We start from the raw sequence: 23,321 nt of genomic DNA, 5'->3' as shown, positions 1-23,321 counted from the left end.
TTGGATGGGGTAACTTGAAAAATATAAAAGTTGGAATGTAAAGACGAAAATGTCCTTATTGAACATTTATCACTCCTGAGCGATTCCTGAGTCGGATGTTAGGGTTCTTAGAATCTGATGGAGGGGATAGTTAAGAAGTATCAGCAGAAATTCAAAAGGCTTAAAGAAGAAATGAATCGATGGGACGACCTTCAATCTCGCTTAATTGTTCAGTTTAGAAATGCTTCTTCAATCATTGAGAGGTTACAGGTCAATATAGACCCTAATTTGTTAATTTCACTTTATTTACTTACCAATTCATCTTCTGAACTCTTACTGGAATTGTGATTGTTAGGTTGTTCAAGATTGTAAAAACTACTCAAGTTTGAATTCTGTTGCTGGTGTTCAAGCTGCTGTATTGCGGAAACAAATGGAGTCCTTGCAGACTATTTTGCTTTCTATGAAAAAAACTGTGTAATTCTCTTTCTTTTCTTGTACATTTGATCAGTTTGCTTAAAATTAGGGCTCTATTGTGATATTGTGTTTGTAGACATATTATTAGGTTCATTTGATCAACTGTTTGGTTCCAGTGAAACTCTGGAGGAGAAAGTAAATTGAAGTTTGAGTTCAATTGTTTTAATTGTTTCTATAAGAAATATTTGTTTTGACATGTTAAGTTTGGAAACATATGTTCAGGGAGGAGTTTCGAGGAGTTGTTTTTTCTTTTGAGAAGTTATATCGTGATGGTAGACAGCTAGTTAAAGGGGGTTCTAATCAGCTAACAGTGAAACAACTGCAGCAAAGAGTTGGTGTAAAGCCGTGTCTTGCAGATTGTTTAGATGGGCTTATGATTCTTCATGACATGCATTACTCAGAGTATGCGATTCTTCTATTTGTATATTCATCCTAGCAGTTGCAATTGGTACTTTCTCTTTTAGTTATCTCATGGGAGATAAAGTTTGATTTTTCCAATTCCCCGTTATTAAACTTTAAGGAAGTAATCTCTGCTAGATTAAATTTTGACAGTGTCAAAATCAGTTTTAGATTCTGAAGGATGTTCGCTGTCTGTGTTTGTAGGTACCTTCTGAAATCATCATTGGTTTCAGCGCTTTCAGAATTGGCCCTGAAACCCAGGTACCTGTTCCATATGTTTATAAAAATACTTTATCTCTTTCTTGATAAGGATTTCAATTGTGTGAAGTGCTATCTTTGAGCGGTTGATCTGGATGATGTGTCTTTATTAAGTCAGTTCCTATGTTTTGTGCTAACTCCAGGCTCTACTTCTCTACCTTGCAGTACAAGTGATCTAGGTGCACTCCAGCAACTCTTAGTTGATCAGCCAAACATCCCCAAAGAGGAAGGTAGGCTTTAGGTGTTGAAGTATTAGAGTGAGAGTAAGAGCAAAAAATTTCAGGTTTAGCATGTATGCATGTAGAATGTAATATTATGATCTGATAATAATGATTAATTAAATTGATTAAGTAAACTACTTGGAAATAGAATAAGACTGTGGAGCTCTATGTGCAACATAAATGGAAGAATTTTAGATTCTGATAGGAAGCAAATTATGGCTGCTGCTAAATGGCATATCCTGGGTTATAGTGTGAGTTCATAATAACAGTTTACAGTATCCAGTTATTAAGTCTCTAACCGACTCTTTTACTTTTTTTTTTTTAATTTTTTTTTATGTATTTTAGCTAGTTTTTTTGTTTATTTTGAAAATGCCAGCAAAATTTGATTAACATGTTAGGGAGATTTTGGGTTGTAATTTTTGCTCATCATAAGGTATAACCCTTCTGATTGCTACTTTTTTTTTTTTCTTTTTTTTGGGTGCAGTGCAATCTATCTTTGAAATTGTATTTGCAGAAGAGATTAATTGATATTTGTAAGGCGGCTGTTGAAGTCAACCTTCCATACACTGAATACCTGGATGTGGAATGGAATTGCAGAGCATGCTTATTTCTTGCTGATGTGAGTACAGAAGAATGCCTTTGAAGGATCTGAGTAAATTATGCTTGGCATTCATGAAGACCTACAGAATTCTTCCACTTGGATTAGCTTAATTTTTGCTCTTCCAAAAAGAAAGTAAAATCATGGTGTTGAATGACTAGATTCATTGTGCCATGGTCTTGTTGCCAGTGTCTTCATTGGAGACCTGAGATAGTGCAGAAGGGCCCCCTTGAAACTTTCTTCTTCTTCATCACGGTGATAGAAATGATGCCTTGTTCAAGTTCAATTATCATCTACTGATTGAAACTTTTCATTTACTAAAAGACTTGTAAGAAAAGTTTATATTGCTTCAATTCGAGCACAAATCCTCGTACACATGATGTTGCCGACCTCGTACAACCTGGTTCAGACTTTTCCAAAAAGAAAGTAACAAGCTCTGAAACATCAATGTCTTCAACTAACACGAGACCATAATTGTCCCTTTTAAGTTTTGGTAATAAATTGTGAAACCACTTGCACTGAGTTTGACTTTAATATGAGCTTTTAGTATTTAGTAATGCCTCTGGCTCTGGGTTCTGACTTCTGACCAGAAAGTACAACGGTATAAACGTGAATTTCAAGTGGTTCTGAGGATTCAAAATTTTCAAGTCACCATCGTTGAAGACGATGAATTCATTCAACTCCATCCTAAACCATACGTAAAAACGTGTTTTTTTACCGGCAAATTTTCTTCTACACAATTACAAGCAAGCAAGTTGGGCAAGTCGTGAGCCTCAGTCCACCAGCACGCAATTAAATAGCCAAACGCGGCGTTTTACTATTATGCTGTGGTGTTGTGTTGTGTTCTTGTATCTCAAACTCAGAGCAAATGGTGTGGTATGTCCTGTCCTGGCTTCTATAATTAAAATATTTAATTTATTAATAATTAATAAATTAAGATACTTGGTTGAACCAGCTGTTTGTTGAAGCATGGTGGGGTCTCTAAAGACTATTCTGTTGGTGGAGTCAACTTTTGGTATGCAATGGCTTTGTTCACTCTTTTGTCATACCAATTTTTGTTCGTATGCTGCTGTTCTTTTTCGTCAACTTCAAAAGTCTTTTTTTTCCTTCTCTTCCCGTTTTCACATTAGCCACCCCTAAAAAAGAAACCCTAATTCAAGTTTCGCTCTTCCGTTAATTTAATCGGATATCAAATGGTGGAGCAACATCTTCTCATCAAAACCCACTTGTCTGTAGGAGCTCACCAATACTCTTAGCTTCTAGGCTTTTGCACAGCCATCATTTAACCAAAGTATGTCTTTCGTTTTTTTGGGTTCAATCGTGTTGCTTAATTTAATCAATTCAGAATTTCTTTTGCTTTTCTCTTTTTGTAACTTGATTTTTGGTGATTGGTTGGTTTAGTTGTTATTGGAATTAAGGACTGGTTAACTGATATTACAAATTCATGTGGATATACTTTCTTGACTTCATTTTTGCTTTATTTCCGTAAGGTTTAGCTTAGAATTTGATATGGGGCTGTCCAAAAGTTAAATTCTCTTCTTATGTTTCAAAGATCTGCCGGGTGGTTGGCTCGCCCTACTTACATCTTGGTGTTTTTCAGTTCAAATTAGTATTTTCGATAAAGTTTGATGGATTGTGTTATAGTTTAAAAAGGCTTAGAGAATGAACATAAATGAGTTCTGAATAGGAAAACCTTTGGTCGCTGTTAAAATCTGTTAAAAAACGGAGCATAATTTTTTTTTTTTTTTTGTTTTTTTTGTTTTTAATCTTGTTGCCCATCAAATAGATTGTGTCATGCAGCACTTTCTTTTTGATGTCATTCAACATTTCAATTTTACATATTTTAGGCATGCTGCTGTATCTTCTTCTCTTTTTTCTTTCTGAATTCTTACTCAACTGAACTATCCCATTAGGTGTCATTATCCTTTACAAATGATAGAGGTAGATTCATGATACAGTGGTGTATTATATGTATTTTTGTTTTGCTGCAGAGTAGCAGTGAGGAATAATTTTGATCAAATGGCTGAAAGCTGGGATGGAAGTTTCGACTCTGGTAGCCAGTCAGATGAGAGTTACAATTTTGGGAGGATGCACATAGAGCCTATTTATGATGCATTTGTTTGCCCTTTAACAAAGCAAGTTATGTGTGATCCTGTTACCATAGAAAATGGGCAAACTTTTGACCGTGAAGCAATTGAAAAGTGGTTTAAGGAATGCAGGGATAGTGGAAGGAAGCTTGTCTGCCCTTTGACCCTAAGAGAATTAAGAAGCACCGAACTTAATCCCAGTATAGCTTTAAGAAACACAATTGAAGAATGGAGTGCTAGGAATGATGCTGCTCAACTTGACATGGCCCGAAGATCATTAACTCTTGGCAGCTCAGAGAGTGATATTATGCGGGCTCTGAAATATGTGCAGTACTTCTGTCAAAGTAGCCGATCAAATAAGAATGTTGTGCACAATTCTGAGCTAATACCTATGATAATTGACATGTTGAAGAGCAGCAGCCGTAAAGTTCGGTGTAAAGCTCTAGAAACACTTCGAATTGTAGTTGAAGAAGATTCTGATAATAAGGTTGTCATAGATTTGCTGGATTGTTTTAGTTTAAATGACATATCACTTATGGAAGCATTAGTGACTCTTGTTGATGCCTTTTTAATGTCTTTCAGGAAATATTTGCCCAGGGGGATACTGTGCGAACAATAGTTAAGTTCTTGTCTCATGAGCTTTCCAAGGAGAGGGAAGAAGCTGTCTCTTTACTATATGAGCTTTCCAAATCTGAAGTGTTGTGTGAGAAAATCGGTTCTGTCAATGGAGCAATTCTTATATTGGTTGGAATGACATCCAGTAAATCAGAAAATATCTTGACTGTGGAGAAGGCTGATAAAACACTGGAAAATCTGGAGAGGTATGAAAACAATGTGCGACAGATGGCTGAAAATGGGAGACTGCAGCCTCTTCTAACGCAAATCCTGGAAGGTGCTTTTCTTCTCCTCAACATGTCTAAGCTTTGCTTAAATATCTCTGAAACAGAGTGAGATAAGAACAAGGAGTTTTTATTGTTGTTTTAAGACTTCATATATGTTTGTATGGTTCGGATCACTAAGATTAGTATTTTTACATCAATAATACTACTCATCTCAAAACTTATCTCGAATTTGATATCTCAAGTGATGTGTTATCATATGTACCATTGGCATGTAAATGAGGTGACGATGCATTCAATATTATGGCAATGCCCATATGGTGACGCATCATTCAGAATGTGAGATTCAGGATAAGTGTTTGGGATGAGTAGTATTACTCTTTTTATACATCATTTGTTTAAAATCAAGTTCTTTTGGAAATAAGAAAACTTTTGAGAAGCATATGTTTATTTGATCACTCAAAATGGTTTTTCAGAACACAAAACAACATATAATAATTCTTCAAAGCAGCAGTGATCTGGAAATAGTTTTCTTGATATTTTTTTACAGAAACAGTGAGCCAAACAAGTTTTCTATTTGAAAGACAACTAAAGTTTGTGAATGGAAAACTGGTCTGAAAGAATTGAATCAAATACACTGTTTCTTTTTTGTCCTTGCTAAATGATATTCTGCGGTTGTTGTTATTAACTTGTTCATAGTAGCATTTTACTCTTGGGGTATCTTGTCCTATATATCTAAGATCTGCATGGTTGATGGACCTTCAGCTTGTGACAGCTGTAGTTCAGGAAGTTTTTTATTTGTTTCTTCAAGTTATCCTCAATGCATTGGTGGTAGAAGTATGTGCTGAATTTCTGTTAATCTGGTTGTAAATTTAAATGCTCATTTATTTTAATCGTGTGACATATTTTCCTCTTTTTAATGTTGCTACAATGGATGTCTGCAGGCCCACCAGAAACGAAACTGTCCTTGGCTGCATTTTTAGGCGAGCTGGCTTTAAATAATGATGTTAAAGTCCTAGTGGCAAGAACTGTGGGTTCATCTCTGATCAGTATCATGAAAAGTGGTAATATGCAGGCAAGAGAAGCTGCTTTGAAAGCTCTCAATCAAATTTCATCTTATGAGGCAAGTGCCGAGGTGTTGATACAGGATGGTATCCTTCCCCCTCTTGTTAAGGATCTCTTCACAGTTGGGTCCAATCAGCTCCCAATGCGACTGAAAGAAGTCTCTGCAACAATTCTTGCCAGTGTTGTTAGCTCAGGCTGTGACTTTGACTCCATCATAGTTGGACCTGACCACCAGACTCTAGTTTCAGAAGACATAGTCCATAAGCTACTTCATCTAATTAGCAACACAGGTCCAGCAATTGAGTGCAAACTTCTGCAGGTCCTTGTTGGACTCACTAATTGTCCCACAACTGTCGTGAATGTGGTTTCTGCCATCAAAAGTTCTGGTGCTATTATCAGTTTGGTTCAGTTTGTTGAGGCTTCTCAGAAGGATTTGCGTCTGGCTTCCATTAAACTTCTCCAGAACCTCTCCCCACATATGGGTCAGGAATTAGCTGATGCATTACGTGGCACAGTTGGCCAGCTTGGCAGCCTAATAAAAATCATATCAGAAAATATAGGAATTACTGAGGAGCAGGCAGTAGCCGTTGGCCTTCTAGCTGAACTTCCAGAGAGAGATGTGGGCTTGACACGGCAAATGCTAGATGAAGGTGCCTTTCAGTTAATTATCTCTAGAGTGTCTAGGATCCAAAGGGGAGAGACTAGTGGAGCCCGTTTTGTGACACCATTCCTGGAAGGGCTTGTATCAGTTCTTGTGAGGGTAACATTTATCTTGGCCGATGAACCTGATGCCATTGCTTTATGCCGTGAGCATGATCTTGCAGCACTGTTCATTGAACTACTTCAGCGCAATGGACTTGATAAAGTACAGATGGTTTCTGCTACAGCATTGGAAAACTTATCTCTAGAATCCAAAAATTTGACGAAACTGCCTGAGTTGCCACCACCTGGCTTTTGTGCCTCAATCTTCACATGTTTCAGTAAGCAGCCTGTCATAACTGGATTGTGTCAGGTCCACAGGGGAACATGTTCACTAAAAGACACCTTTTGTCTTTTGCAAGGACAGGCTGTGGAGAAATTGGTAGCACTTCTAGATCACACAAATGAGAAGGTGGTTGAGGCAGCACTGGCGGCATTATCTACTTTGTTGGAGGATGGTGTTGATATTGAACAAGGGGTGATGGTTTTGTGTGACGCACAGGGTATCAAGCCTATTCTTGACGTGTTACTCGAAAAAAGAACTGAGATCCTGAGGAGGAGGGGGGTTTGGGTAGTTGAGAGAATCTTGCGGACTGATGAAATTGCGTATGAAGTTTCTGGAGACCCAAATGTGAGCACTGCACTTGTTGATGCCTTCCAGCATGCTGACTATAGAACACGGCAGATTGCTGAACGTGCCCTAAAGCATATTGATAAAATACCAAACTTCTCAGGAATCTTCCCAAATATGGGTTGAGCCTCTTCCAGATGCTTTATTCAAAATTTTACAAAATGCAGGCGCCTGTATCTAATACTTGCTTTGACCAAGCAGTTTTGACGTGGATGGATATTGTCTGCAAATTGTCAAACTGCAGGTAGATATTATTGTATAAAGACACGTTCCATTTGTAGAGAATTTTAAATGCCATTCATTTGTTCTCAGTAAATTCCACATCTTCGCATAAAACTGTCGGTTTTTGTTTTTTTTTTTTTTTTAGAGTGAGAATGTGTTATTGATTTCGATGAATTCTTTTTCCCCTTTTCTTCAAGTTCCTTTGTATGATGTACATTTATCAGGGAATCCTAAGCTTTGAAAACAATGAAAAATTGTTTCTGACTGTCCTTGATTCTGGGGTAGTACCAAGTTATCAGATGATCCAGCTCTTCACGCATTTTACAGAAGTCACATTTCAGGCCCAATAACTTCTGTTCTTACCGTCCTAATTGGCGGCCCAACAACAAAACTTCATCATAATCGGCCATTGCTCCACGTAACGACGTGAAATCATTGAACTGTACTGCGGCTGTTTATGGGTAAATTTTCTTTTTCTACAATTTTATACTTGGTTTTTAGTTTTAATTTATGATTCTTGTCCATTTCCACTTGTTTCCAAAAATACCGCTATTTAAACTAGTGTGATAGAACAAGCCTCTTGCGTGCTGTTTGATCCAACTCTAGCTTCCATCTTTTAAGATGCCGCTCTGAAAAGCTATCAGAATACATCATAAAGAAACACATTTCTTGCTTCCATAGTTCCGTTTAAGATAAAGAGATAAGCAATTTAAGAATCTTTTCTTGACGTTGAAGATCAGAAATATGTCTTATGAACTGCATTAACAGAACTCTAAATTTAAATGGAAATATATAGAAAATGCTGCCATTCTTTTCTTTAACTTTCTATCAATATTCTTCTACCATGCATTTCATAACCCCACATTTGTGGATGCCAAATGCGATTCTTTTACCCGCATTTGTGGCTGTAGATTGCTTGTAGTATAAGTGATCCATCTTTTTGCACATCAATTCCAATAGCTTAATTGGCAATTCCATCATAGCACTGCTCATCGTCTCAAAGTAATTCTTACTGCCACCAAGTTTAACTATAGAAAATAATACAGTTACCAAAAAGAGCGCACCAAATGACGTGACACAATCATGACCATTAATTAATATTAACTAATAATTAATCGACGGTCAGAATTATGTTATATCATCCTTTCAATAGCTGTAGTATTACTCTTTAACTATTGTATATTTGTCTTTCAATGTCACAAATCAGCATCTTTATTTAATATCTATCACTAGAAAAATGGTTTTTTTTTTTTTTTTTGAAAACCCAGGTCCCCAAATCAACTTTTGTGACAACCACAAGCATTCGAGTGTGAGATGTTTTCTGCCGTTACCTATTTGTAAAAAGGTTATTAAGATTATAGGAGCCACAAAAGTTGACTGAGCAGATCACATATTTATTATCCATGCAACATAAAAATAAATATTTTTTCAATCAGGTGAATACAAAATAACAAGTTTGAAATACAGGATCAATTTATAAACAGTGGCAACCGAATTAAAATGAATGACCACATTTGCGAACATACCTACCTCTTCTGTGAAGCCAGAATATGGCACAGAAACCATGGGTAGTTGCTGTGGTACACATTAATCTACGACTCATACCCAAAGAATTCAATATGAAATTTGTAGGTTCCACTTTAAGACTGGAAGCTCCTCATGGGTGTAGAATATTTAGAATTTTCAGCATGAATCAGGGTGTAGGCTACCAACTTTACAGATGCAACACCGCCAATGATTTAGTCATGCATGAAGAAGCATCCAGTTCATGAGCCATGTGATTCCTTGATACATGACGCCACTTCATCCCTTTGTCAGATGCATTACATACAGTTAAGAAGTTGAGCACCTGACCAAATATTTTGAACATTTCAACTCCAAATATCAGGTTTCTGTCGGCAACAAATGCAGCATTCCAGTCCATAGGGGCATCAGGATGTACAGAGGCCTCAGTCCAGGTAAGATACATGAGATCTAGCTCCCATAATTTTCTCACTGCCTTGTTTCTCCGGCCTATTTGACCATCTCCTTCACACCAGGAGACAGAAAGCATGAACAGCCGGCCACCACAAGATACAAGTTTTGGGTAGTACTCATGAACACGGGGAGGGAATGGAGAGGTTTGGATTCCAATCCAGAAGCCTCTTTCTATGTCATACCCGGCGAGCTTGTCAGTCTCAGAATAAACATAAAGTATACCATTACAAACAACACCAGAACACACTACCCCAAAATCTATAGGCAATCTCTGGATTTCTGTCCATTTATTAGTTGCAGAATCATAAATTTCTCCTGAATCTAAGGGTTCATCCCAAGATCCAAGACCTCCCACAGCAATCAACACAAACCTTTTGCCACTTTTAGTGAGCGACTGATCACTTTTTTGTCTACTAAACCTGTATGACTTCCTATTGGACAACAACAGCAAACCCTCATTTTCATCAAAAGCATTTCTGCATTGACGCCTCAGTGAAAGCCTGTGAGGATCCTCATAAACATCAGACACCCCACCAATTCGTGTCCTGGGGAAACGCCTATCTTGCCGATTGTGATGACTTTGAATAATCGAGAACTCCAAACTCACCTCAGATATTCCTAAAACAGGCATTGATCTTGCGTACTTCATGGACGCAATTTTGCGCCAAGATTTAGTTACAGGATTAAATACCAACACACCTTTGTGTGTCTTGACTGTACTCCTATCCACCCTCCCAAAGTTGGTCAAGCTTGAACAACCTCCAACAACATAAATATCTTCCAGGATACTGGCAACAGAGAACATAAACCTTCCTTTAAGAACACCAGCATCAATCCTATGCCATTGGTCTTGAGACACATCCAGCGCATGTATCTCCCCAGAGCAATAGCCATCTTTAACAGCACCAAACAGAAACAACCATGGATTTTGATATGAGCCTTCCCTTCTCATCTGCAGGAAGCGAGAAGTAGTGGTCAAGTATCTCCATTTCTTGCACACAAGGCGGGCATTCATGAGACTGGTCAATGGGAGCCTCACCAAGCACATCTCCAGAATATCATCTGGTAGAAAGATGTGCATCCTGCTGTTCCGTACAGATTCTTCAAGTTCCAGATCTTTTTTGCTACTTTTCTTCCAAAACTTCTCCTTCATCCCATATGAGAAGCAATCCACTCCAGTTTCCTCTGTACCGCAAAAAGGTTTATATCCCTTTCCTTCTTCACTAGCACTTGACCTCCTTCTACTACTTGGGTCGCCATATTCCTCCCCAGTGTCGGCACCTACTTTGCAACCCCCAACTCTACCATATAAAGTAAGACATTTCAAGGAAACCCCCTTCACACTATGCTCATCGTCCCCTTCACTTCTGATATTCTTCTTTCTCAGCTTTTGACTAACACTTCTAACAAGCCGTTTCGACACACTTAAACCTTCAAGATCCCGAGGAAGAGAATCCTCCCCTGTCAGTCTCTCGGAAAACATTATTCCATCCACCTTATTTGCAAATTAAACCATATTTCAATTGCTCCCTTGAAAACCATTATCCCAGAAAGCTTGCCCTCTATAATTCATCTACATCAAAGCAACACTTAAAAAAATTAATCCCAAAACGTGAAGCCATTCATAGTAAAATTTCATGCACAACACGCCCTAAACATTTCAAAACTAAATAAAAGCAGAGATCAAACCAAAACATACTAACAGAAATAACAAACGAGATAAACATTTACTTTCCAAACACCAAGAATCCCGTCAAATAACCAACTAACAAATGTACAATCACAATAAAATAACCTAATTCATCAGATCCGCAACATTAAAAATGTGATTTTTAACAACAAAAAGAAAAAAGCAAGCACAAACTACACAATTCATATCACTCATTACCAGTAATGGATCAAATAAACCCACAAATCTACCATAAAAACAACAAAAAATTGACATAGAAGTTCCAATTCATGCATGAAACGAAATAAAAAACTTACGCAAATGGGAAAAGGAAATGGGTTTCTGAGAGAAAAGTTGGAGGTGAGAAACATATAATCTAAGATGAGATTCGAGATGTTGAGAGTAAGGGAATAGGTTTTGATTACATTGGATTATTATAATCGAAAGAAATCGACCATTGCAATAATTAAATAAATAAAATTAACTAAAAATTCAACAAACAGTATTCTGTGTTTGGTTGGAATTAAGTAAAGCGACTCAACACTGATTAAAAAGCGACTCATCAGCTCTTCGCTTTCCCATTTGGCATTCCCTCTACCTCAGCTCCTTTTCCTTTTATCTTTTGTTTTCATACGAGCGTCACTCTCAACTGTTATCCTGCTACTTGAATCACAGCCGTTGATCTGATCATCCAAGTCGCATCTCAAGGAAGCATCATTTTGAAAAAATTATAGGCTCGCTTCTCGATGGCATGATATGCCGTGGGCCCCTGGCTATGACTGTCAGATTTGATAGGTAACACTAGTGTTTTATTTAATTTTTTGTTGTTGTCGTTTCAATTCTCACACGGTGGGTGCACGTGTCGGTTAGGTTTTTGTTTTGGTGAGTGACAAAGCGGAATGCACGGCACAGAGAGTGGCAGTGAATTTCATGGGGTGGTTAGATGGTGGGGAGCCATCAATTTTGTGTAGTATTAATTTCAATTAAGCGTCCGATTTAGGTATTAAATTGATTTTGATGATTTTCCTATGTGCAATGATGTTGTTTGGGTGGCGCTAATAAAGGGAAAAAAAAGAAAGTTTATTATTAATTATGATTAAGGATTGGTAATGGTTTGATTAATACATGTGGGTTTTATTGCAGTAGGTAACGAGATGAATGGGGCTCGGCTCACATCATGAATTTTCACAATTTTGGCATAAGAAAAGGGTAGCATATTGGCTTCATTATGACTTCTATACTTGGAATATTTGATGGTTTGGGCCACGTCACTTATGTTTATGGACACAAACAAAATTAAAAAAATATATATATATTTGTGGTCCACGTATATTATATATTATTACGTCATTTTTAAATTAACAAAAATAAAAGAGATTTTTTTTTTTTGTTGGTGAATTCTACATCGATTAATTTAAGAATGTGTACATATAAGAATAACTTATATTCGTAATGTTTATAGAATAAAAATTTGTTAGAGTATGCCTTATGACAATATAGATTTTATACCTATTCGTTGGAAGTTTGAATGGTTTAAACGAATTTGAGATAGTGTGAATCGATACAGTAGCAAATCCAGAAATTTTTGTTAGGTGGATAAAAATAAAAACTAATTATATATTAATATTTTTGTTAGGATGGACCAAAATTCAAAAACTATATATGTTAGTGTTTTTTTTTTTAAAATTGAGGGTGGGCCATGGCTGGATCTGCCCCTGGGTAAACAGTTTAGACTAACTGGAGTTTGTGTTCGAAATCTTTTGCTCTCTTGGTCTTTTAAAATAAGAAGATAAGCACACCTCAAAGAAGTAGTTGGCCTCTTCTCTGATTTCTTTTGGCACCCCCGACTCAAAACATTCCATGTATTCTTTCGTCCTTGTCCAGCTTTCTTGAAATTCTTCCCCGTCTGAACATCTGTATTTAAGTGAGGGGTCGTGACAATAGGTTGTTGCACTAGTCTCTCCCAAAAGTTGAGATATGCGTAAGCTAGTTGGACACTTTATTTGAAAAAAAAAAATATAAAAGTATTTCTTAGTATTAATCTAACAAAGGCTGAATATGGATGGGCCAGTCGATCCGAATGAGCCCAATTAGATGGGCCAGGTCGGTGTTTAATGTGAAGATTTGGGTTTGACTTGAGGCATCCATTTTCCAAACAGAGGTCTTTAATGTCAACTCCAAAAAAAATAAATAAAAAAGAAACAGGTGTAACAATGGAAACGATTCAAACGGAGAAGAAGATGGCGAAGTCAGTGGTGTGTTTGATTTTGATGTTTTCTATTTTCTCTATCACCGCGTCAATCGAAGACAAATGTGGAGCTTGCAACGCCGTCGCGGTAAATCTCTATTCATCTCCACGTAGAAACTACGACGTGTAGTGTAATTTACGTCTAGATCTGATTTTAATTGTGTGAAATGCTTTGCAGGAGGAGCTAGAGCTTGGTCTTTCGAAGGTGAGAACTTCATCATTTTCATTTCAAGTGTTAAGTTTCATTTGATTCTTGTTTTAAGTGTTTGATCTTAATTTAGGAAAAACCGAGGAATCATTTGGATATGAGACATCGTTTGGACTCAAAAGGTCAGCGTGTAGGAAAGGTAATTGATTACAGGTAAAGTAAAATCAATGTTTCAGCTTTTGATTGAATTTTGTGTCACTGTTTCATTTAAATATTGGATGTGACTGATTACCATTTAAATTTTCAATTATTTTTTCAGAGTCAGTGAGCTTAGAGTTGTTGAACTCTTGGAGGGGCTTTGTGATAAGATGCTAGATTACACTCTCGAGAAGGTAGTTTGTTTTTGCATTGCATAATTTTCCTTGCTTTTTATGTTGGAGTCTTGGAAGAGAAACGTGTTTACGGATTTCAAAAGAATGAATGCCGGTGGAAATTAATTAAGCAATGGTTAAAATAACCCCTTAAAACTGTAGTCAACCGCTTAGCAGCTTGGAGGATAGGATAAAAAAAAAAAAAAAATTTGTTGAACCCTCAAAAAGGTTTGGTTAAAATGCAATAAGAATCCACTTTCTTTTGTGTAACCTTCCGTTTAGAGGAGGTTTCTGACGATTTTTTGAATTTGAGTGTAGATTTATGACAGATTTGAAAACCCTGGCTGCATGTATTTTTGTTAAATATCAAGGGAGCTTAGTTTACAGCCCCCTCTCTTGTTCCTTTACAGTGCTAGCACAATACCTGCATTTGCAATTTTAATCTCTCTGGCAGTTATCTCTTGGCCTATTGAGATCTTGCAACATGACTAAATATGTTGGTGCCAGTAAATCCATAAGCGTGTTTTCATCTTGCAGGTAGATTCAACCAGACGAGAGTGGGTCAGATTGGATCACTGGGACAACATTACAATTAGTATGCATTCTTTTTTTTTTTTTTTTTTTATCATAGCTATGATGTGATGATTTCATTATTTTTTCCGGTTAACATGCTAGGAAAGAATGTTCACTAGGCGTTTATGACGTTTGTCTTTCATTGAGTTTGATGTTTGCATTGAATAAGTTATTTTAGATGATTCATAATGATTACTTCTCTAATTTTTTAAATCTGAGTTATATACCTTCTTTATTTGATCAAAGTAATTATAACCGAATGTATGATTACTTTCAAGCGAAAAGGGTAAAAACGAACATGTATTTGTTCGATTCAGGCTTCTCTAGACGACTAGACCTCTAGTCATCTGTGATGACTAGTAGCATGATTACTATTTGAAGTTGCTACTAAAAGATCTAGTTTTACCTTAATGATTAGAATTAGTTCAAGGCTTTTATGGTGTGGAAAGAATTTGTCCTGCAGACAGAACAAATACTTGATTGTAGAATTTACATCTAGTCGAATGTTATCATATATTCTTTTCCTATAAAAATAATCCAAATGTTATATCTGGTTAGAACTTAATAATCTTGAGAACAAGCTTGTTCATTGGGCTAGGACTGCAGTTAATTTTTTCATGTGCCTTTTGCTAAAGGATAAGTTATTGATATTTCTGAAATACTATCAGCTTTTCTGAGTTAAGTGAATGTCATGCACTTGACAGAAGTGGAACCACTGTCTTATTATAGAATGCTATTTATCCATTGTCAGATTTGGGACAATAGTACAAATACTTGAACTGGGATTGCTCAGTATTTCCATATAATGTAATTGGTTCTATGGATTGGGAATTAAATCCTTAATAAGTTCTTGATTTTCTATACTTTATCTTGATGACTGGCTCTACATCCAGCAGATTTTTATAAAATTACTTATATCTGATGTTTTGGTGAACTTCTACAATATATGAATACTTCTTTGTTTTAACTTGTTATTAGGTAAACAAGAAGCTAAAGCATATGCAAAAGATATCTCCACTTATTGTGGAAGGTAAGATGACCAAAACTTTCTACCATTCCATCTTTTTATGCTATTTGTAAATAGGTATACTTTTGACCTTAATATATGGTAATACTGGATTTCGTATGCATATATAATTTACCAAGTTTAATCCATGTTTTTTTTTATCAAAACAGGTTACTTGAGGAAACTGAAGATGAGGTGAATTCTATTATCCTGCTTATCCACTTCTACCATTACTGATTATCATGTGTTTTACAAATCAAACATTTGCAACATCATTTTGATAATATTGATTATTCTTGCAGCTGGCAGAATTGATAAAGAAAGGGTCTATTCAAGCAGGAGATGTAAGCAAGGTTCTCTGCCAAGATTTAAGCAAGCACTGTGACGTATCAAGGTATGTTGAATATAGAATTTGTAATTTCCTTGCATTAACAAATAGTAGCTGGAAGCATGCAACTTCCAGTGCAGAAGGGCCCTTTTGTCAACCGTAATTTCGCATGCTGCTTATCGTTTGTCATGCATTTCGTGGTACTTTAAACAGTACTAAAATTACCTACAATGCCAAGTAATTAAATTAGCTTTAGCAGGATTTGAAAAGTTAAGAAAGTTGTATTCTAATTTGGAATTTAATTTTCATCGACTGATTTGAGATGTATCTTGAGCTACATCACTCATGGGACCATCCGCTGCTTTAAGCTTTTAAGATAATGTTATCAATTGACTTTTGTGGTACATGTTTTGATTCCATCCTTGACTTTGGTTTGGGTTCATTATTGAGGTTGTATTAAATAGCTAGATTAGTTGGTTGGCAACATCTGAAATAGAGGTTATGACATACTCATTTTACTAAATATCTTTTGTTTCAATTTGTGTACAGTGGCACGCAGTTGGTGGATGACAATAACGATGGATCTGATGGCGAACTCTGAGTCACTCAAACTTATTTGTGGATCGGTATAAAATGAGACTAAGCAAACCAATTATCTTGGGAAAATATCTAAGTTGGGCATCCTTCCAAAAGTGGTTAGGTTATCCTATAATGAATTGCTTGTTCTATAAGACTGATCAAATTTTGCTTCTAATTGTCATACGGGAGTCACGGGACCATGCTTAATTTACTTTAAACTTCAATCACCAGCCATATTAAGTGTAGTCTTATAATGCATACCAACAATGTTTTCATCATTGCTCTAAATCTTTTTTCTTTTTCTCTTTTTGGTAATCGAGGGTGTCTGGTCAGTTTGTACGTACTTCGACTTATCTCCTAGAGTCTTGAAGTTAACGATCGAATAAATCCTCTAATGATCACTTCTATTAGCAACCGAGGGGAATCACCCCACCCGGCCACCTGGGGGTGGTTATTTCTCTAAATCTTTCCCTTTTTCTTTTTTCTTTTTTCCTTTTTAATTTCTAATTGTTTTAAATTAAGCCTTTGGTTAGGGCATGGGTGACTAGCAATTAACGCTTAGCTAAGTAACTTGAATTTTCTTTTTCCCCGTTTTCAACGAGACATATTTTGCCAAAGCTTCGCTCCATCTCAAAGTCTAAGCCTCCAGCTGCCCCCATATTGCGGCAAAGATATCTTCTAGGAGCTTGTCATAGCATGATTTCATTCAATGTTTGAAAATAAGGTTAACAAAACATTTGATGGACAGGAGCCCTCAGCTTTCTCCTTAAACCAATAATTGAGACCAATTAATATAAATATTTCATTATAAGCATAGTAATAAACTTAAACAGTGAACAGATAATAAATTCAATAATTATTTGAATCAATTGATAGTAGCAGAGTATAACCTGATTATCCTATTATTTACAATGGAGAAAATGAGAACAAGAAGTATTAGTACAAACAAGAAGATAGTTGAAAAGTGGATTAGTACAACATAATTTATCTCAGATGTACAGGATTTGGAACACAAAGAATTAACATTCTACAGACTACACGACATTTATTTCCTTGAACGAGGCTGAATGTCAGCCATGGCAAAGGGGACGGTTGCAGCAACAACAGCAACTCTGACTTGATGGGAAAACAAAAGACCCCCTACCACAGGAAACTCCAATGGGAAACACAACCCTCGGAACCATCCAAATCTGATCAGTTGTTGTCCAACACTCCCTTGAGTAAATTCAGCCCTTCTGCTGATATGCTCCTTCGAACTCGGAATGACGGTATTTCTATCCGCGGAGGAGGGTCAGGGGAGAAACAAACCACGATCACTGTTAAATTATCACAAGTGTTGCGCTTAAGTGCCTCCCTGACGAGCTCCCTTGAACATCTTTCAGGATCATTATGTAGCATCAATTCTTTCCTTGCAACTGTCACTGCACACTGGCTACTCATAACATCCCACAAGCCATCACAACCCATTATCAAAAACTCATCCTCCTCCGTCAAAAGTGTCTCATGCAATTCTGGCTCAGCACTTAGAGGGCAGGCAGAACCTTTAGGATTCTTCATGTGCCAATCTCCAATGGCACGTGCAACTGATAATTGTCCATTGAGGTAGCCATCATAAACGACTCCACCAAGTTCCTCAATTCTCAGTCTTTCTGATGTGCAATTGGGTTTGTGGTCTTTTGACATCTCAATTGCTCTACCTCGCCTCCCCAGAACAGCTCGGCAGTCCCCAGCATTTGCAATAATCAAGTTCCTGTGAAACGAATAATATTATGTCAAAGGTAGTCCAAAGTATTAATAAGGATAGTAACCGCAGATTTACCATATTTCAGTTAAGTTATAATCCAGTCTCTTAAATGACTTGAGGAGTTCAATAATACAATATTTTGTCTATTGGCTTCCACCAGCAAGAACCTTGGCACAACTATAAATTTGCTTAAGTAACAAAGTTATATGACAAAACATGTTAGCACTAGGGGTTCCTAAAACGAGAAAGCACATTTAAGCCAAAACCTCTGTGTAAAATTCATATCAATATGCATTCTCAATTTGCCTTGCATTTTATCTTAGTTAGCAAAAGATAAATCTTGGTGGACCTAATGTAACACTTCAGCAATCTTGCTTAATCCATATCACCTTCTGCTGCCATCTCCTATTCTTCCTTAACCTACGTAAAATTTACTCTAGCGACCATAAGTGAATCTAATCTAAGCCCACAAAATTGTGCATAATATCAACAAAGAGAATTGATTCTGGTTCTCAGCCTTTTGTTTCTTTCTTCTCTCATCATATTATTTCCTAACACTCAGTATTACAAGTATAACTATCAATATCATTTTTTACTGTGCCATATTCAGAAACACACAATTTCCAGAGAAATGAATAACAAAGTCCGCTTCTCAAGAGCAAATACATTGATAAAACAGTTCTGGATCTCACTTACCTCCCAAAAACAAGAGCAGTCAGAGCAGTGGTGCCAGATGAAATATCAAGAGAACTGGAATCTGCAAATGCATAATCTGCCTGCACAAAAGCATTCTTAAGTGCCTTCTCCACACAAATTGGGAAATGGGAGTCCTCAATAATGAATTTAAGGATGTTTTTTCTAACAAAGGATGCTGCATCAGTACCTCCATGGCCATCAAACACCTGTTCACATGTCAACGAATATCAGTTCCTGAAACTGGCCAAAGGTAGCAATACTTTCTGAGAAACCAACAGAAGTCAACATATGGGTTGCATAATTTCGAAGGGTTACCACATGAATTACACAATTCAGAACGAGAACTTGACTTACCCCATAGAAAGCTCCCGGTGAAGGGAAGTCTGTGGTTGCACCTAGATGCTCAATTAGATTATCCATACATACATGCTCATCCTCCATATACTGTTTAGGTCCTCTCTCAGCACAGCTTCCTGATCGGAACACAGGTAAAAAATCCGATTTTTCATCAGAAGATGGTTTATTGACAACAATTCCAACATCCATTGCCTGAAGGGTAAGAGAAAGCATTAGTTACAGAGTATTTCACATATGCTGTGCATCAAAGAAACAAATCTATTATACTAACTCCAAAAATTGAAAAGGGCAGACCGTTACATTGACTTTTAGTCTCTGAAATGACAAGGGGAAAGAAAAGGAAAAAAAAAAATCTCATAATTTGCCACAGTTTGAAATCAAAATATTCATATAAAAGTTCCAAATTCTTCATTCTTCATTAAATCAAGAAAACGAACATAAAGAATAACCATGGCTATGCAAGCTTTTAAGTTTTAAGATTTTACTTGTGTTGCTTCTGATTATATTGATTTCTAAAATTAAACCATCTAGAGACACATCCACTTAATTCAATAATATAAAAAGTATCAGATTCAATTCAGCAACTCCATAAGACTAAAATCAGATGATAGAGGACGAACTTACCAAATCAGTGGCAGCAAGCAGCCTTGTGGTGCTCACACAATGCCGCAAAACTGAAGCATGCCGAGGAGGTTTCCCATTTGTAATTTGTTTGATATTGTCCAAATTATCCGAATTCTCACTATCCATGCCTGATACATTGTCGTTAGAATAACCACCTTCTATTACAGTAAATGGAGAAGAAAAATCCATACCCCCTGCCATATTCACTCTTCCGAATCATAAATTAACTTCACTAACACAGACGCTTCTCTCAAAGATCAAAACCCTATCTTTATCACTCCTGCTAAAATTATTTCAAACTAGGATATTTTCAGATGGTCCAAATTGATCAACTTCACTGGAACTTTAGGATCAAACAAACAAACAACAGAGCTTGAAGAACAGCCAAATCAACAAATCTTAAATTCTATAAGCAACTGTCAATTGCTCCTTAATCATCAATCTCAACTTACTTAGACGTCAAAAAAATGAAATCTTTTGGCAGTAAATATAACCGAATTCTCCAAAACTACAGATCAAACTTTGGTGAATTCAACTCGAACAATTAAAAAAATAAGCAAATATCTTGAAGAAATGACTACAAATGTGAACAGAAATGAACTTCAATAATCACAGTAGACGTAAGTAGAAGAATTTCTCACAGAGGCATGAAATTTCTATGCTTTTCTCTTAATCATCAAATTAAGAAACCCTTAGAAGAAAGTTACCTTAGAAACAGAGAGAGAATCAAAAGCTGCTCTAAAGAGAAAGAAAATGATCGAGGAGAGAGAGAAACCATTAAACTAAATTATACTTGTTGGAGTTTGGTTGGCTACCGGCGATTCCAGGTAACCCTTCGGATCTTCTAGCTGTCCGGACAAACCCCGGTACCGACACGTGGATAGTAGTTGTTGGTTGGTGCTTTTTTCTACTGGATGAGGTTTTATTATGGTTTCGTAGTTTGGGGCCGGCACTGAGTCTCAGCCGTTGGATCTTACCTTTTGGTCAATTTTTTCGGTTCGTAGAGGTTAGGTACGGTGACTGCCGTTATAAATATAAATCCGAAGATTCCTGGCGTAAACGTGGAGAGTATTGATTGGATTAGAAGTTTGTTATTATCGGCTAAGACTAAGATAGAGTAACAGTGGTGAGTTGCCTCCAGTTTCACCCCCTTGGGACTTGATAGTAAATGCTCATTCCCACCCTAGGATTTCTGAAACAACTTATCTACCGTTGGATATAGAGAGGAAATCAATCCTATGGTCAGCTTAGTGCGCGCGCAAAATCGTTATAGTATCTGTAGTTTGGTTGTATAGGCTTCCTCTTTGTTTGTGGTTGCGGGGAAAAATGTATATTGGGCCTAAGATAAGAGCAACCCAATGATTTGGGCCTGAGATGGGCCTAAATATCAGAAGCTGTGATGACTAGACGCAGAAAAGTGGGGGTGCATTCTGAGACTCAGACGACGTCGTGTTAAGAAGCTACCTGCATGTGATATGTTTGAAATCATATTCCTTCTGTCTCCACGTTTTATTATCAAAGCATACAAAAATTTCATATTATAATGTGCATGAATGAATCTCTACCAGTGTATACATATATTAAAGGTTTTTTTTTTTTTCTTTTTGTGACCGGGTCAGCTTGCACGTACCTCAACTAATCTTTCGAGATCCTGAAGTGAACAACCAGATAAATCTGTTTGGGGGGAAGACTCGAACTTAAGAATCTATGAGTGAACGATAAGATAAATCTGATCAGTGGCCCCTATTAGTGCTTGGGAAAACTTGAACTTAGTAACCCATATTAGACATTTAATACGGGTCGGGCTGGGTACGAGTTTAAAAAATGAGTCCAATACATTAGACTTGTACCCTATATTTTTTATCCGGATAATGGTTAACCCGCGAGTCTGGACCTGTTTTGTCAGGTCTACCTGCATGTGATATGTTTGTAATCATATTCCTTCTGTCTCCACGTTTTATTATCAAAGCATACAAAAATTTCATATTATAATGTGCATGAATGAATATCTACCAGTGTATACATATATTAAAGATTTTATTTTATTTTATTTTTTTTCTTTTTGTGACCAGTCAGTTTGTATATATCTCAACTAATCTTTTAAGACCCTGAAGTGAACGATCGGATAAATCTAATTGGAGAGAGTCTCGAACTTAAGATTTCATGAGTAGACGATCGGATAAATTCGATAAATATTTAATCCTATTAGTATTTAGAAAGATTCAAACTCAGAAACTCGTATTAAACCATTTGAGAGGAGACCATGTGTAAAAGGAGTGATTGAGAGTTTGAAATGGCGTCTCAAAAAGGAAATTGCCATTACCACAGAGGAGGAATTGGGTATCTGTGAAAAAGTATGAATAGTGCTTGCGTGACCCAGCAGCACTCAACATTATTCCGTTTACTTTATTCCTTCCTTCATCCTATCAAATCAATCAACATCCCGGCCAACCCTTTGAACCCAAAAAAAAAATATCTCAATTCCTATGCTGTTGTGTTCATCTTCATTTACACATCATCTTCATGAGAGTGATGGATGGATGGATGGATGGATGGATGTCACTGCCTCCTCACCATCTTTTTCTTCTCTCTTTCTTCACATTTGGTTTTCCTTTTCCCCAAACCTTTCTTTCATTTCCNTATCTGTGAAAAAGTATGAATAGTGCTTGCGTGACCCAGCAGCACTCAACATTATTCCGTTTACTTTATTCCTTCCTTCATCCTATCAAATCAATCAACATCCCGGCCAACCCTTTGAACCCAAAAAAAAAATATCTCAATTCCTATGCTGTTGTGTTCATCTTCATTTACACATCATCTTCATGAGAGTGATGGATGGATGGATGGATGGATGGATGTCACTGCCTCCTCACCATCTTTTTCTTCTCTCTTTCTTCACATTTGGTTTTCCTTTTCCCCAAACCTTTCTTTCATTTCCCAGTCTGTTTTAACTTTTAACCATCGCGGACATCTACAATGACTCCATATATTTCATTTTTGATTCTGTAAATTAATATTCTAAATGGGTATTGATTAGTTCTGAAGAATAATCTCTGCCTGCCTGCTTATTAAACTATTCTAGCAACTTGCAATGTCAACCACTCCCTATTACCTTACAAAAAATCAATCCAGTTATATTCTTCCAACACAAACACATGATGCACAAGGCTTATATTTTAGAGGAAAACGATAGATTGGTACTCAAAAGATTTCAAAAAGACAAACAGGTATCTTTCATTAGTGAAAAGACTAGAATGTCCTTTGAGAAATATTAGTCTATTTTTTTAATTACTTTTAGACCCCTTAAGTTTATTAATTCCACAAATACCCTAAAAAAGTTTAAAAATTAACAAAAACACCCCCACCCACCTATACTTGTCAGATTCCGGCGGCCACCGCCGGTGGAAGCCGGAATCTGTCACAACGGTCTACGCCACCATTGAAAATGGCCGGTAATTCACCGATTTGGTCTTTTCCAGCCAGATCCACCACAGATATGGTCGGAAAAGGCCAGATCTGGCCGTCGACT

The 23,321-nt window shown here is 36.8% G+C and overlaps 5 protein-coding genes across 9 annotated transcripts; 3 read left to right on the top strand and 2 right to left on the bottom strand.

The window, feature by feature from the left end:
- Nucleotides 1-2: 2 nt before the first annotated feature.
- On the top strand, nt 3-2,282 carry LOC116128446 (uncharacterized protein At5g43822). Its single transcript, XM_031414170.1, has 6 exons — nt 3-249; nt 335-453; nt 676-855; nt 1,057-1,113; nt 1,276-1,340; nt 1,816-2,282. Exons 1-6 carry the CDS (start codon nt 118-120, stop codon nt 1,857-1,859), a joined length of 597 nt encoding a protein of 198 aa, XP_031270030.1. The 5' UTR covers nt 3-117; the 3' UTR covers nt 1,860-2,282.
- A 737-nt stretch (nt 2,283-3,019) lies between these two features.
- LOC116128546 (U-box domain-containing protein 44) lies at nt 3,020-7,566 on the top strand. Of its 2 annotated transcripts, none has more exons than XM_031414271.1 (4): nt 3,020-3,220; nt 3,926-4,503; nt 4,599-4,908; nt 5,800-7,566. In XM_031414271.1, the coding sequence occupies exons 2-4, from the start codon at nt 3,949-3,951 to the stop codon at nt 7,374-7,376; spliced, it is 2,442 nt and encodes an 813-aa protein (XP_031270131.1). In that variant the 5' UTR covers nt 3,020-3,220; nt 3,926-3,948; the 3' UTR covers nt 7,377-7,566. The 2 variants fall into 2 exon arrangements, with proteins under 2 accessions (XP_031270131.1, XP_031270130.1); XM_031414270.1 differs by having other exon boundaries at nt 3,921-4,503.
- A 1,303-nt stretch (nt 7,567-8,869) lies between these two features.
- Nucleotides 8,870-11,569, bottom strand: LOC116128585 (F-box/kelch-repeat protein At5g42350-like). The gene is made up of 2 exons (XM_031414330.1): nt 11,436-11,569; nt 8,870-11,022 (listed from the first exon to the last, which is right to left on the bottom strand). The coding sequence occupies exon 2, from the start codon at nt 10,930-10,932 to the stop codon at nt 9,187-9,189; it is 1,746 nt and encodes a 581-aa protein (XP_031270190.1). The 5' UTR covers nt 10,933-11,022; nt 11,436-11,569; the 3' UTR covers nt 8,870-9,186.
- A 1,691-nt stretch (nt 11,570-13,260) lies between these two features.
- On the top strand, nt 13,261-16,724 carry LOC116128611 (protein canopy-1). The gene is made up of 9 exons (XM_031414361.1): nt 13,261-13,454; nt 13,545-13,571; nt 13,648-13,727; nt 13,834-13,906; nt 14,423-14,480; nt 15,437-15,488; nt 15,635-15,659; nt 15,767-15,858; nt 16,342-16,724. Exons 1-9 carry the CDS (start codon nt 13,287-13,289, stop codon nt 16,391-16,393), a joined length of 627 nt encoding a protein of 208 aa, XP_031270221.1. The 5' UTR covers nt 13,261-13,286; the 3' UTR covers nt 16,394-16,724.
- Nucleotides 16,725-17,327: 603 nt separating this feature from the next.
- Nucleotides 17,328-20,801, bottom strand: LOC116128545 (probable protein phosphatase 2C 27). 4 transcript variants are annotated; one of them, XM_031414267.1, is made up of 5 exons: nt 20,500-20,801; nt 19,793-19,920; nt 19,166-19,360; nt 18,812-19,017; nt 17,328-18,121 (listed from the first exon to the last, which is right to left on the bottom strand). In XM_031414267.1, the coding sequence occupies exons 2-5, from the start codon at nt 19,916-19,918 to the stop codon at nt 17,566-17,568; spliced, it is 1,083 nt and encodes a 360-aa protein (XP_031270127.1). In that variant the 5' UTR covers nt 19,919-19,920; nt 20,500-20,801; the 3' UTR covers nt 17,328-17,565. The 4 variants fall into 4 exon arrangements, with proteins under 4 accessions (XP_031270127.1, XP_031270128.1, XP_031270126.1 ...); XM_031414268.1 differs by having other exon boundaries at nt 20,586-20,801; XM_031414266.1 differs by having other exon boundaries at nt 19,793-20,801.
- Between the last annotated feature and the right edge of the window lie 2,520 nt (nt 20,802-23,321).

Source organism: Pistacia vera, unplaced genomic scaffold (assembly GCF_008641045.1).
Source record: "Pistacia vera cultivar Batoury unplaced genomic scaffold, PisVer_v2 Contig200, whole genome shotgun sequence".
Classification (NCBI taxonomy): Eukaryota; Viridiplantae; Streptophyta; class Magnoliopsida; order Sapindales; family Anacardiaceae; genus Pistacia; species Pistacia vera.
The sequence above is the reverse complement of the archived record's forward strand: the minus strand, read 5'-3'. Positions and strand labels throughout refer to the sequence as shown.

Coding starts and splice junctions, on each gene's coding strand:
- LOC116128611 (XM_031414361.1), top strand. CDS start 13,287: ATGTCAACTCCAAAAAAAATAAATAAAAAAGAAACAGGTGTAACAATG. Junction 13,728..13,833: donor GGAAAGGTAATTGATTACAG/GTAAAGTAAAAT, acceptor TTATTTTTTCAG/AGTCAGTGAGCTTAGAGTTG. Junction 13,907..14,422: donor TAGATTACACTCTCGAGAAG/GTAGTTTGTTTT, acceptor TTCATCTTGCAG/GTAGATTCAACCAGACGAGA.
- LOC116128446 (XM_031414170.1), top strand. CDS start 118: ATGGAGGGGATAGTTAAGAAGTATCAGCAGAAATTCAAAAGGCTTAAA. Junction 250..334: donor CAATCATTGAGAGGTTACAG/GTCAATATAGAC, acceptor TGTGATTGTTAG/GTTGTTCAAGATTGTAAAAA. Junction 856..1,056: donor CATGACATGCATTACTCAGA/GTATGCGATTCT, acceptor CTGTGTTTGTAG/GTACCTTCTGAAATCATCAT.
- LOC116128545 (XM_031414266.1), bottom strand. CDS start 19,993: ATGGCAGGGGGTATGGATTTTTCTTCTCCATTTACTGTAATAGAAGGT. Junction 19,018..19,165: donor CACCGGGAGCTTTCTATGGG/GTAAGTCAAGTT, acceptor ACATGTGAACAG/GTGTTTGATGGCCATGGAGG. Junction 18,122..18,811: donor ACTGCTCTTGTTTTTGGGAG/GTAAGTGAGATC, acceptor TTCGTTTCACAG/GAACTTGATTATTGCAAATG.
- LOC116128546 (XM_031414271.1), top strand. CDS start 3,949: ATGGCTGAAAGCTGGGATGGAAGTTTCGACTCTGGTAGCCAGTCAGAT. Junction 4,504..4,598: donor AAGAAGATTCTGATAATAAG/GTTGTCATAGAT, acceptor AATGTCTTTCAG/GAAATATTTGCCCAGGGGGA. Junction 4,909..5,799: donor TCTAACGCAAATCCTGGAAG/GTGCTTTTCTTC, acceptor GGATGTCTGCAG/GCCCACCAGAAACGAAACTG.
- LOC116128585 (XM_031414330.1), bottom strand. CDS start 10,932: ATGTTTTCCGAGAGACTGACAGGGGAGGATTCTCTTCCTCGGGATCTT.